Source organism: Theropithecus gelada, chromosome 9 (genome assembly GCF_003255815.1).
Source record: "Theropithecus gelada isolate Dixy chromosome 9, Tgel_1.0, whole genome shotgun sequence".
Taxonomy (NCBI): domain Eukaryota; kingdom Metazoa; phylum Chordata; class Mammalia; order Primates; family Cercopithecidae; genus Theropithecus; species Theropithecus gelada.
Window position 1 is genome coordinate 56811033 of NC_037677.1, and position 12453 is coordinate 56823485.

At 44.5% G+C, this 12453-nt stretch overlaps 1 protein-coding gene across 50 annotated transcripts in view; it reads left to right on the forward strand.

The window, feature by feature from the left end:
- The window catches only part of KCNMA1 (potassium calcium-activated channel subfamily M alpha 1), a 755234-nt gene that overhangs the window by 451389 nt on the left and 291392 nt on the right, over nucleotides 1–12453 (forward strand). For all 50 annotated transcript variants that reach the window (XR_003121084.1, XM_025395822.1, XM_025395829.1 and 47 more), the window contains 2 exons: nucleotides 669–762; nucleotides 2081–2192. Coding sequence is in view for 49 of the 50 variants with exons in the window: in XM_025395822.1 (XP_025251607.1) it covers nucleotides 669–762; nucleotides 2081–2192 (206 nt within the window). In the remaining variant the exon portion in view is untranslated. The remainder of the gene's footprint in view (nucleotides 1–668; nucleotides 763–2080; nucleotides 2193–12453) is intronic.

Genomic DNA, 12453 nt, shown 5'->3' on the forward strand with positions numbered 1-12453 from the left:
CTGCTTCAACATTTTGGTTTAATGGTCTGAATTTGGCCGGTTGGACAATACTTCTTTCCCCAGATGTGAGTCCTGCACAGAAAGTCCGTGCTTAGTCTAGCCAGAACCTCACCCAGGATCCTCTCCTCTCTAGCTTTCTTGAGATGCTCCTGGGTCCTATATTTGTTAATCAACTAATGGTTTTTAAAAGGTCCAAAACACAACCACTGTGTTTAATTGAAAACGGGCCCCACTGCCAATGTGTTGGAGGGCATGAAGAATTGTGTTTTAGCTTTGGCATGTGTCCTCTCAAAGAAAGAAAGAAGTTCTTTAAGGGTTAATATGAAATTAAGGAATTTGGAGGCCTCTCCTGCTTGTCCTTCCTCCAAGGTATCTGCATGTTCCTCTTTAGATTCTTCGTTCAACTGCTGAATGATGATAAAAAATGATAGATATATAATAATTTCAAAAGCAACAAATAAATGAACAGTAGTTCCCGAACGGTTGAATGGAAAGACCCCTTGGCAATGCTTGCTTGATGATCCCAGGAGGCAGAAAGACCAAATGTTTTCTTTTATGAATATTCATTTCATCGTCTATCCTAAGCACTGCCACTTCTCAGCATCATGGGAGACTGGATGATACTACCTGTCATTTACCTCTTGCTTTTTCTTCTTCCTGTCTAATAGCCCGATAGAATCCTGCCAGAATTTCTACAAAGATTTCACATTACAGATCGACATGGCTTTCAACGTGTTCTTCCTTCTCTACTTTGGCTTGCGGGTAAGTTTGTGCAACATTACTCAGTATCACAATGGGGTGTTTCAGTCTGGGACCCAGGGATCATCCCCATTAGCGTCTGCTCTCACAGTCAAGATAAAACCCAGTGTTTCCAGGAGAGACAGCACACCTGCATTCTGCTTTTCAGTCTGGGAGAGAGCCCGCTCCTTAGCTAAGCATTTTCTGGAATTCACTTAAGTTTTGTTTCAAGGGGGAGAAATATGGATTGAGGAAAATTGATGATGTATCCACAGGTGGATTGTTTCTCATCTCTCTTCACACAATGCCATGTTCCCTTAAAAATTAAATAGAAATAGGCCGGATGTGGTGACTCACGCCTGTAATCCCAGCACTTTGGGAGACTGAGGCAGGTGGATCACCTGAGGTCAGGAGTTCGAGACCAGCCTGGCCAACATGGTGAAATTCTATCTCTACTAAAAATACAAAAGTTAGCCAGGCATGGTGGCGGGCATCTGTAATCCCAGCTACTCGGGAGGCTGAGACAGGAGAATTGCTTGAACCTGGGAGGCAGAGGTTGCACTAAGCCAGAGATCATGCCACTGTACTCCAGCCTGAGTGACAGAGTGAGACTCCATCTCAAAAAATAAAATAAAACAAAAGTAAATAGAAATAAACCTCTTCAGCTCTTAAAATTATGTTTAGCAGTGTTCACTTAGCTGAGCCCTGAGAGAGAAGTTGTGAGTATGAATGAAAGGAGGGTGAGGAGAGTAGATGGACAGAATTGTGTGTGTGTGTATGTGTGTGTGTGAATGTATACATACGTGCTTTATTTATAGTTATATTTACATGAATGAGTCTAATAAAAGTAAAATCACCCAATCTTCCCCATGAAGCTGTTGAAAACCACAGAAAAATACACTGCCTGATCTTTCCGTAAGACTAACATATCATATAGTTCATCTATTTAGGGCCCTATATGGGGCACTAGAAAACGTATGTGCCCAACCATAAAAGCATGTGCTTTGTGTAGATATGAGAAGGACATAACCTCTCCCTCCAGACCTTAAAAACTAAATAGAAATAGGCCGGGTATGGTGGCTCATGCCTGTAATCCCAGCACTTTGGGAGGCTGAGCGGGGTGGATCCCTTGTGGTCAGGAGCTTGAGACCAGCCTGGCCAACATGGTGAAATCCCATCTTTACTAAAAATAAAAAGTTTAGCCGGGCATGGTGGCCCTATGGAAATTCAAAACTTACCCCTATGAAAACTCAAAACTTACCCTTTGACAAAAGAGTGTACATTGGATGCCGGCACCGTGCTTCTCATGTTTTTTCTCTTTCTTTTTTCTTCTTTCCTCCAGTTTATTGCAGCCAATGATAAGCTGTGGTTCTGGCTGGAAGTGAACTCTGTAGTGGATTTCTTCACGGTGCCTCCCGTGTTTGTGTCTGTGTACTTAAACAGAAGTTGGCTTGGTAAGTCAACCTCTCTTTCCTTCTCCTTCCTGGCTCCCGAGTCCTGGCTGAAGGACAGAATTTGCAGTGGACCAGGGGGCTGTCTCCCTACAAAGAACATTGTATGTATCAATGTGAACAATGCTCTTGGAGTTTTAGAAGTTGATGGTGGCAGCTCTCTTTGGAGCACTAGCCCCGAAGGGTTTGCACAGTTCGTGCTTCAGGTAATGCAGTTTTATAATTGTCAAAGCCTAGTGGTCATCACTGTCACAGCCAGGGCCTTTATGTTCATGGTTCTGTCACTTTTCATTCAGGAACTTAGAGTCAGGACTGGATTAAGAAGCCCATGGTGGTAAAGCCAGCTTTTCAAGTGGCTGGCTCAGGCACCCCAGAGGCCTGCCTGCCAAAGTTAGCTTCAATCTGCTTCCAAAAAGTGGGTTCTTCATGGTCTATTTACAGGTACAAGGTTCTTTGGAGGGCAGGGAGAGATGAAGTTTCTTGAGTCATCTCTCACCTTACAGGAGACTGAGGTCCCTTTCTGGGTTAACGGGAGAGTGCTGCTGGGCTGTACTGTACAGGGCACATCCTGGACCAGGACTAGAACACTTTAGTGGGGAAAGTAACTTGACCAGAGAATAGTCCTGGAAGTCCAGGGCTTAGAGAGACAGCTTCAGGTTTCTCATTGCTGCGTTGATTTCATTTTTTCCCTGAATTCAGAGTATTCCTGCTGTCCTGGGGTCTACTAGGGAAGAAGGGAGGCTGAAACAGAACCTGGAGGACTCTCTGTGGGTTCCTTCTGTCCTTATTTTTTAGGAATTTTGGCTTAAGTTAATTATTTAAAAAGCAACACGCATACGTTGTAATCAGTGAAAGCAAAGATGTGTGAAGAACACATTCATCATCTTTCCCCCTTGCATCCATCACTGCCTCCTCCTTTAAACACCCAGGGTTCCCAGGCCTTCACATGTGTAGTGTTTTAGAGATGGTGGTGTTTGTATGAGAAATTGTATCAAATAATTGCATTGCACCACAATTTGGCTTCCTCACTAATCGTGATGGACATCCCTTCAGCTCTGTGATAACTCATTTTATAACAGTTGTATAAGACTCCATAATTTGTTTGTATCACAGTATATTCAGCCATAACCCTAATGATAGACCACCTGAATGTTTTTCTTTTCCTCCTATTGCTGCTAGAAACGATGGTTTAATAAACACCGTTATTCATATATTTGTATAATTCTATTTCTGTCAATAGTTCCAGGTTCCTGGAAGAGGAATTGCTGGTTCAAAGAATATGTGTATTTTCTTTTGTGCAGACATTGATGGATAACTTAAAAAAATGTTGTGTCAAGATAGGCTTGCACTAGCAATCCATTTTGTTGCCATTGTTAGCACTGTTAATTTATTATATACCTAGTGTCAAGTATTTTTTAAAAATAAGCATCTTCTTAATATAGTATGTGTGGTACTCTGTATTATATGCACATACATATGTGTGCATGCATACACGTATGTATGTGTCCCTATCCTAAAAAGATTTCTTTTGCTACTAGTTTTCTTATTAGAATTATATTCTCTTGCTCTAAGGAAAAGTTTTCGTTTTGGACCTGAGATATGCTTGGTTAGACTGGATTTTTTGCTTATCGTATCCCAATTCCTTCTTATTTTCTCCTTATCCTGATGAGGCTAGTAGAGTCACACACAAATCTGAGAAGTGTCCTCAGTGTAACTTACGTGTTCCTGGGTGTCAACGGTCCCAGCTGCTGTAGCTTCACTGTTAACTGGCTTTGTGACCTGGGAGCTCACTTTTCTTAGCCCATTGTTTTTCATCTGTGAGATAAAGATTTGGCTAGATGATCTTGAAGAATCTTTTAGCTCAGGAAGTCTTTAAGGCTCTTGAGTCATTAATGGGAAATGTAGGATCTAGGTCATTGGGGTGGACAGGGAAGCTAGTAGAATTCTATCAGCAGCATCCCTGAGTCAAAATTATGGGTGAGCTGTTAACAGGGAGTCCTTTTAAAACATCTTGTTGCTAAGAGTTCAAACACACACCCATGCACACACAGGGAAATCGACGGGGAAGGGGACAGGTGGGATCCGCCTTCTTCACCTGGCTGTGCTTAATTACCGTGTGCATTCAAACAACCACTTTGCTTTTCTGGATCCTCAGTTTTCCTATCTGAAGAATGGGGGTTTAAATGAAATTACCTTCTAGTCCTCATACTTCCTGAATCTGCACTTTCTGCCAGTGTCCATTCTCTCTTGGTCCCCTGTGGGCCTGGGTGATGGAAGGGCTCCCTGGTGACTGTGGTGGAGACATCCTCCTCTGCAGTGAGCAGAACATGCCCCCAGTAAAGGTGTGGAGCTGAGCCTCCTTGTGGTGAGTGACACGTTCTCTGAAGCATTTTAGCGCCAGGAGTTCTGGTATGCTTTGAAATCCATAGCCTTCTTGTGGATGATTTAATTCTGATTTTTGGAGATATGTTCTGATCTTATAAAAAATCCATTGGCACAAACACAGAATGGGGGCAAAAAATAATTGAATAGGAAATAAAAGAGGTTTAAATGAATTCTAATGAGATACATCTTTGCATCAACTGTGGTCGCTTTCCAAAAGAAATGTGCTCTAAATGTGCTCGCTTCCGTTTGTATATTAATATTTATTGAGCATCTACTATATGTGAGGTACTGTCCCAGATGATTGAGAAACAACAGTGTAGAAATAGAGTCCCTTCCCCCTACTCTCCTATACTGCAGTGTGGGGAAAGCAGGAAACACTGAACCTAGTAAGGAAGTAAATGACACGGTATGATTAGGAAGCATCAGTGCTGTTGAAATTGAACCCATAGAACAATAACCTTTTGGTCTATGAAATAATAATAACAAAAATAAAAAGTAATGTCTCTCCTCTTGTAGGAGAAAGCACCTGTAATGAAATGCTTTGGGTTCTTTGGTAACGAAATCTCCTTGGGTGAGATCTAAAACTTATCTCCCTGTTATGGAAGAGGATTCAGGATAATAATATTTCAAGGAGGTTCTCATCTGACTTAATACATGGGTTATTACATTGTGAAACAATTATTGTACTGATGAGCTGCCAGAGAGAAAATGAACATTCCCATGAGATATGACTTATAAAGGAGAAGAAATAATCCCATTAAATAGGGGCATTTCAGGCTTGGCTGCCCTTCTCCTGGAAAGTGGAAGGGTGCTGCCTTTTCTGGCTGAGGTTTGGGATAAGATGCAGGAAACCGAAGTCTATGCCAATTCTCCTGCACAGACTTTCCCAGCCCTGCTGAGGGTAGGACTGTGCAGTAGCTGGCTCTGTGGGAGATAAAAACCAGAGTGAATGCAGGGCCCCTGCCCGTACCTTTCCCAGAACACTGTCCGCACCATGTTTAGTTTTCAATTGTTGGCATATGATTGTGTGTTGTATAGTACAGAATACATTCATTGCACAGATCATCCTAGCGCATGTAACGGTGTATTCATAGAGACACTAATATGCAGTCAGCTTCTACTGTGTGATGGGCACTCTGGAAAGCCCCTCACCTACATGGACTCAATCCTCAGAGCAAACCTATGAGGCAGGACTTGTCATTGCCCCATTTACAGATGAAGAAACTGAGGCTCAGAGAGATATCTTGTCCAAGGTCACATCTCCTGGGAGTGGTGGGAGGGGTGCATTCCCCAAGATGTGGTCTGACTTTATGTCCACACTCTTCCTCTGCTCCTCTTTCTGTGTCCTTACCCTTGAATGATTTGCAGTTGGGAGCCCTGGCTTGGGAATGACAGGGCTGGTTTTGCTGCGTCGTGTTGGCATCCCTCCATTGGTGCTTACTCATAAAGGGCTTCACTCCAGGCAGGAAGAGAGGGGAGAGATCTTATTTAAGACTCCGTGTTCTCCTGGCTCCTCCTTCCCCTCCTCCTTGCCCACCTCCAGTTTCTAGAAATGCCAGGAGGACCAGAACAACGCAGAGCTAGCCTGGTATCTCCCGAGTCCTAGTGCCCCTCAGCAGCTTGGAGATCCGACCTGCTCCATCTGGGACAGAGAGACTGGAGCTTAAGCACATCCCCAGATATTAGCGCAGAGTAGATTAAAGCTCAGCTCTGAGCTCCACCAACTCAGTCCACATTTTGGCTCACCTATTTGCTGATGGGACACTTAGCATGAGCATTTTATCTTCCTCAGGCTCAGTTGTCTCACCTGTACAATGGGGTTAATTATAGCACCCACCTCATAGGGATTCACTGAGGTAATGTGAGTAGAACAACACGTACTTCATATGAGCTTAATGAACAGAAGCCGGGATTACCTCGGCCTCTCTTTCTAATCTACCTATCATATTTTAAAGCACCGCAAGAGAAAACAAACCAGAACAGAATAAAAAATAAGGCAGCGGATGTGAGGATACTCATGTCGACAAGCAGCAAGATACTGCTTATTTTAATTCCTGTCCCCACCCACCAACGTATTCATTTTGTTTCCCTTACAAATCCCGACCTCACTAAAATAAATGCACCTTGAAATGAGAGCTGTATCTTATTTTGAGATTTGAATAACATGCTCCAAGGAGAACTCATTTGTCCGTCTGTCTCATTCTCTTTTGGGAATGTATCCCCAAGGTAGGTCGATGAACTGTGCTGCCTCTGTTTGTGTGTTTGTTTTTTTCTTTTTGTTTTTGATTTTATTTTATGGAGTTTAGCTCTTGTTGCCCAGGCTGGAGTGCAGTGGTGCGATAATGGCTCACTGCAACCTCCGCCTCCCAGATTCAAGCAATTCTCCTGCCTCAGCCTCCCCGATAGCTCAGATTACAGGCACTTGCCACCACGCCGAGCTAATTTTTGTATTTTTAGTAGAGACGAGGTTGCCATGTTGGCCAGGCTGGTCTCAAACTCCTGACCTCAGGTGATCTACCCGCCTCAGCCTCCCAAAGTGCTGGGATTACAGGTGTGAGCCACTACACCTTGCCTGTGTGTATGTTTTTGTTGAGGGTGATCTTGTGGGATTTAAAGAAGGGAGTAGGGGCAAAGTAATGATGCATTCACCAGCCAGTTTTCTAGCCCATTTTTATTACCTACTATGCACTCAGCACTGGGATGAGAGGAACACATGCCGGACCACCCTGTATCCTACCGGTACTGTGATTCCCAACACCATCCCCTGTTCTTTGATGAAATTGGGGTATGATAAGGGACCATGGTCATTGGAACCATGATTGGAAAACCATAAACTTGATTCTATTGTCTGTATCAGAACTGGCCTTAGACCTTAAACCTTAAAACCTTCAGTAAACTCTGCTAGAAAATAGAAAACTCTGCTAGGAAATAGAAAAATGAGTTAATGCCCAATCACAGGGCAATTGCAATGATGTAGGGTATCTGCTTATAAATATATGCCCAAGCAGTCCTTTTTCGTGTGTCAGAAGGCAGTAAAAACAGGATTATATAAAAAAGCACAGGCACTTAAAAACAACAACAGTGAAAGAACAAAACATTGTTCCTGTTTGAGACTAAGGTTGCAATTTCATTTTGGAACCAAAATAAACACACATGCAGTGACAGCAGGTAACACTACCCACTATATAATTAAGCCCGTAATTGTGAGGTACAGGCTGTAAAGGCTGTGGGAGTTCAGAGGAGCAAGAGCTCACGTGGGTGGGACAATGAGGATAGGCTTCTGTGAGAGGCTGGGGCTCAGTGGAGGCTGCAATAATGGGCTAAGACAGGGAGAATGAAGCCTAGTATGTGTGGAGCATGGTATGTACCTACAGAAGCGAATACCAGCCTAGAAAGAAGAAAGGCCTTGCTACTTGGGAGGCAGAGGCAAGAGGACCCCTGAGCTCAGGTGTTTGAGACCAACTTGGGCAACATAGTAAGACTCTATGAAAGAAAGAAAAGAAGGAAAGAAGGAAAGAAAGAAAGAAGAAAGAAAGAAAGAAAGAAAGAAAGAAAGAAAGAAAGAAAGAAGGAAGAGAGAGAGAAAGAGAAAAAGTGGAAGGAAGGAAGGAAAAGAAAAGGAGGGAAAGAAAAGAGGAAAGAAGGAAGGAAGGAAGAAAGGAAAGAAGGAAGGAAGAGAGAGAAAGAGGAAGGAAGGAAGGAAAAGAAAAGGAAGGAAAGAAGGAAGGAAGGAAGAAAGGAAAGAAGGAAGGAAGAAAGAGAGCAGGAAGAAGGAGGTAAGGAAAGGAAAGGAAAGGAAGAAGGAAGGAAGGAAGGAAAGAAGGAAGGAAGGAAGGAAGGAAGGAAGGAAGGAAGGAAGGAAGGAAGGAAGAGAGAGGCCTTGCTGAATGCCAAACATCAGTCTCACAACCCTGCAAAATGGTATAGTAGTTTTCCATTTTCAAGCAGTTCTGTGGGTGAGAAGTCCAATATGGGTCTCTCCAGAGGCTCTAGGGAAGATTCCATGTCCTTGCCTTTTCCAGCTTCTAGAGGCCGCCTACACCCCTTGGCTCATGGCCCCTTTCTCCACCTTCACAGCCAGCAACTGAGGGTTCATTTCCACCTTGCATCACTCTGATCTTGCTTCCTGCCACCTCTTCTTTGCCTCCCTCTTCTACTTTTAAGGACTCTTGTGATTACATTGGGCCCACCTGGATACTCCAGGATACTCTTCCCATCTCCAGGTCAGTCCATCAGCAACCTTAATTTGCCTGCTGCCTTCATTTCCTTCTGGCATGTAAATGACCATATTCACAGGTTCCAAGGTTAACATGGACATATTTGGGGGTCATCGTTCTGCCTACCAAAAGGGGCATATTATTATTCCTTTTATTATTTCCAAAGAGGAGTCTGAGACTCTGAGGGGTTGAGTGACTTGCCAAAGTCAGAGCCCAGAAGAGGGAGTGCTGGGATCCGGGCCCCTGTTCAGATATGCCAAAAGCTCTGCATAGCCTTTTGGAGTCCTTTGCATCAGGGGTCATTCACGGCCCTTTGGGGCCCTGCTTCATGGTATTTTCCAGCCTGTTAGGGAGGAGACCCTTGGGGAGAGCCTTATGGAAGCCCAAGACCTTCCCACACCCCTCACTTCCATGGAGTGACATGTTTTTTTCTTTTCATGGGAACAGGTGAGTTACTAGACAGACTTGCCTGTTACCTGTTGTTCTTATGTAACTTACCCTGAGGTTTGGGTGCCCCTTCCTTTGCAGCTGCAGTGACTGAGGGGAACATATTAGGTCTGCATGACCTCCATCTAGAAGCCCTCTTTTTTAGGAATCATGCTTTATTGCTTTCTGGAGTTTACAGAGAAACCCAAATGAGACAAAGAGTTGTGGTGGTAGGCCACCATTTTCCTAAAGGAAGCAGTGGATGGGGTCAGCACACCACTCTTCCTTTTAATGGTCACCCCACCCAGGGCTCAGTTGAAGTCTCAAGCATCTCTCTGTTGTTCCTCTGCTTCAATGGAGCATCTAGCCCCAAAGCCACCTGCTTGGCTGAAGAACCCCACCTTCAGGCAGGGTCAGGATGATTCTGTGAATCCCTGGACCTTCTGTTGACTGGCCTCTGCATTTGGTAAGAATAATCAAGAATGAAAGCTGTGGCCTGGTTTCAGTTTCCTGACATCAGTGATTTTCAGTGTTTGGGATTTAAACAAACACAATTAGTATGGTTTGGCCGGAGAGCGGAGGCAGACCCTGGTCAGCATCCCCATATGCACAGCCCTGCCTCCTGCCTCCCCTTTATCTGTACTTCCTGCCCCAGCTCCACTAGGCTGCTAGCTGTATCCACTTGCTGTCTCTGCCTTGTGCCTGGTCATGAGGAAGTTCCTGCCCGCACTCTGCAGGTTGTAATCCTTCTCCCCATTAAGGCACAGCTCTGACTCCACCTCCTGTGAGCAGCTTTCCATTCTCATCCATTGGAATGAATTCCTCTCTGACCTTTTTTTTTTTTTTTTTTTTTTGAGGTGGAGTCTCGCTCTGTTGTCCAGGCTCAAGTGCAGTGGCGCGATCTCGGCTCACTGCAAGCTCCACCTCCCAGATTCATGCCACTCTCCTGCCTCAGCCTCCCGAGTAGCTGGGACTACAGGCACCCGCCACCACACCCAGCTTATTTTTTTGTATTTTTAGTAAAGATGGGGTTTCACCATGTTAACTGGGATGGTCTCGATCTCCTGACTTTATGATCCGCCTGCCTCGGCCTCCTAAAGTGCTGGGATTACAGGCGTGAGCCACCACGCCCGGCCTCTCTGACCTTTTTATTGTGCTCTTAGGATTTGTGTTATAGGAGCACCATACACAGCCTGCTTTGTACTGACAGGTAGGAATGCAGGTTCCATGACAGCCATGTGGCAGGGACTGTGGCCCCCTTGTTTTTGGCTATGTCCCTAGTACCTGGAACAGTGCCTGACACATAGTTCACATTTGTTGAATGAGTGAGTCTTCTTAGGATCATGATAGTAATGAACAGTTATTGATTGCTTATTAAAAGTAGGCACTGTGCCAGCATCTCACAGTCATTCTCTGAGTTAATATTCACAATAACACGATGAGTAAATATTCATAGCCCAAATTTACAGTGTGGGAAGCTGAGGTTCAGGGTCTAAGTAAGTGGCAGGTCCAAGACTCAGGTTAGTCCAATTCTGGAGCCCATCTTTTAAAATGATTAGACCAGTGGTTCTCAAAGCGTGGTTCCTGGACCAGCAGCATCAGCGTTACTGGGGACTTGTTACACGTGAGGATTCTTAGAGCTCAACCGAGACCCATGGGTCAGAAACCGCGAGTTGGAGCCAGCAATCTGTGTTTTAACAAACACCCCTGGTGATCTCCAGTTTTGGAGCCACCGTACCCACTTATGCTGGGATGGTTCTCAAATTTTTATTAGAATCCCCCAGAGTGCTTTTAAAACTCTTCATGTTCAGGCCAAGCCTTGAAACCATTAACCTAAGAATCTCTGGGTGGAGGGTGTGACGTAGGCTCAGCATCTTTTAATGTTCCTCAGTTGTGTCTGAAGTGCAGTCAGGATGAGAACCACTTGTATACATCTCTTAACTTTCTAAACTTTACTGTGCATGAGAAACACCAGGAGATCTTGTTAGAATGCAGCTTCTGATTTAGGAAGCCTATGCTAAGGTCAGAGATCTACATTTCCACCAGCTCTCAGGTGTAGTGATGCTTCTGCTCTGTGGACTACACTTTAAGTAGCCAGGCTTTCCAATCCACTTAAAGATGGCCAAAACCACAATTACTTTTGCACCAAACTAATACATTGTGCTATCCAGTATGGTAGCTCCTAGCCACATTTGCCTATTTAACATTAAAAGCTCAGCTCCTCCATCCTACCAGCTGTTTTTCAGGTACTCAAGAGCCCCATGTGGCTCATTGGCTGCGGAGCTGGACAGCACAAATGTGGAACATTCTGTCATCATAGACAGTTCTGTGGGGCCACCCTGCTCTAGAGTGAGTCCGTGACAGCACATACCATGGCTTTTTACTTTTTGTATGCCCAGGACACTCTTGCACATAGTGGAAGCTTAGCAAATGTTTTCTGAAGTGATTTTGAGTAAATGGACCAATGGTAAAAATTCTATATCTAAAAGAAATCACTTTCCTGAGGAATTGCTAGAGAAATCATGAATACACTGTTAAAAAGGAACTCTCTACCACCCTACCCAAATTAAATTAAATATACTTAAGGTATCAGTAGGCAAACAAACACAAGAGACACTGGACCATACTCCAGCTCCAGGACACCCTGTTCTCTGCTACTACTGAAATGGCAGTTTGAGCTCTGAAAGGAAAGGTCTCTGGTGCCCCCTAGAGGCTAATCCTGCAATTTGCTGGATTTGTGAGCAATTAAGTAGCCAGGGGAGAGGAGAGGGGGACCAATTGGCTCATGGCTCAGATGGGCAGTTAGTGGTTAGCAGTGGTGGAGATAGGCTCACTTTGAACTCCCATAAGCTATCTGGCGTATGATAACGTGACTCAACCGCTATGACCAAAAGCCCCCCCCCCCCCCAAAGGGAGCTTCTCAGTGACAGTGCCCGAAGCCTGGGAGGAAGGGCCCCTGAGTGCCCCCAGAGGTCACCCACTCCATGTTTCAGGCAGCTGACTTTCAACTTGGACATCTAGATTCCCTGAAGCCCAGAGCCTTCTAAGTAAACTGCTGTCTGTAGTCTGTGGGTTTCTTTAGAATAATAATAGTGAAATAAAGAAAAGTAAAAGTGGGATTTCCCTTTTTAGGCCAGGTGTCCTTAGGAGAGTGGGGGCTGGGGGGTTTGAGAGAAAGAGAAATCCAAAAGAAAAGTGCTTCTATAACCAGAATAAAGTTAGATGTGTTCATATTA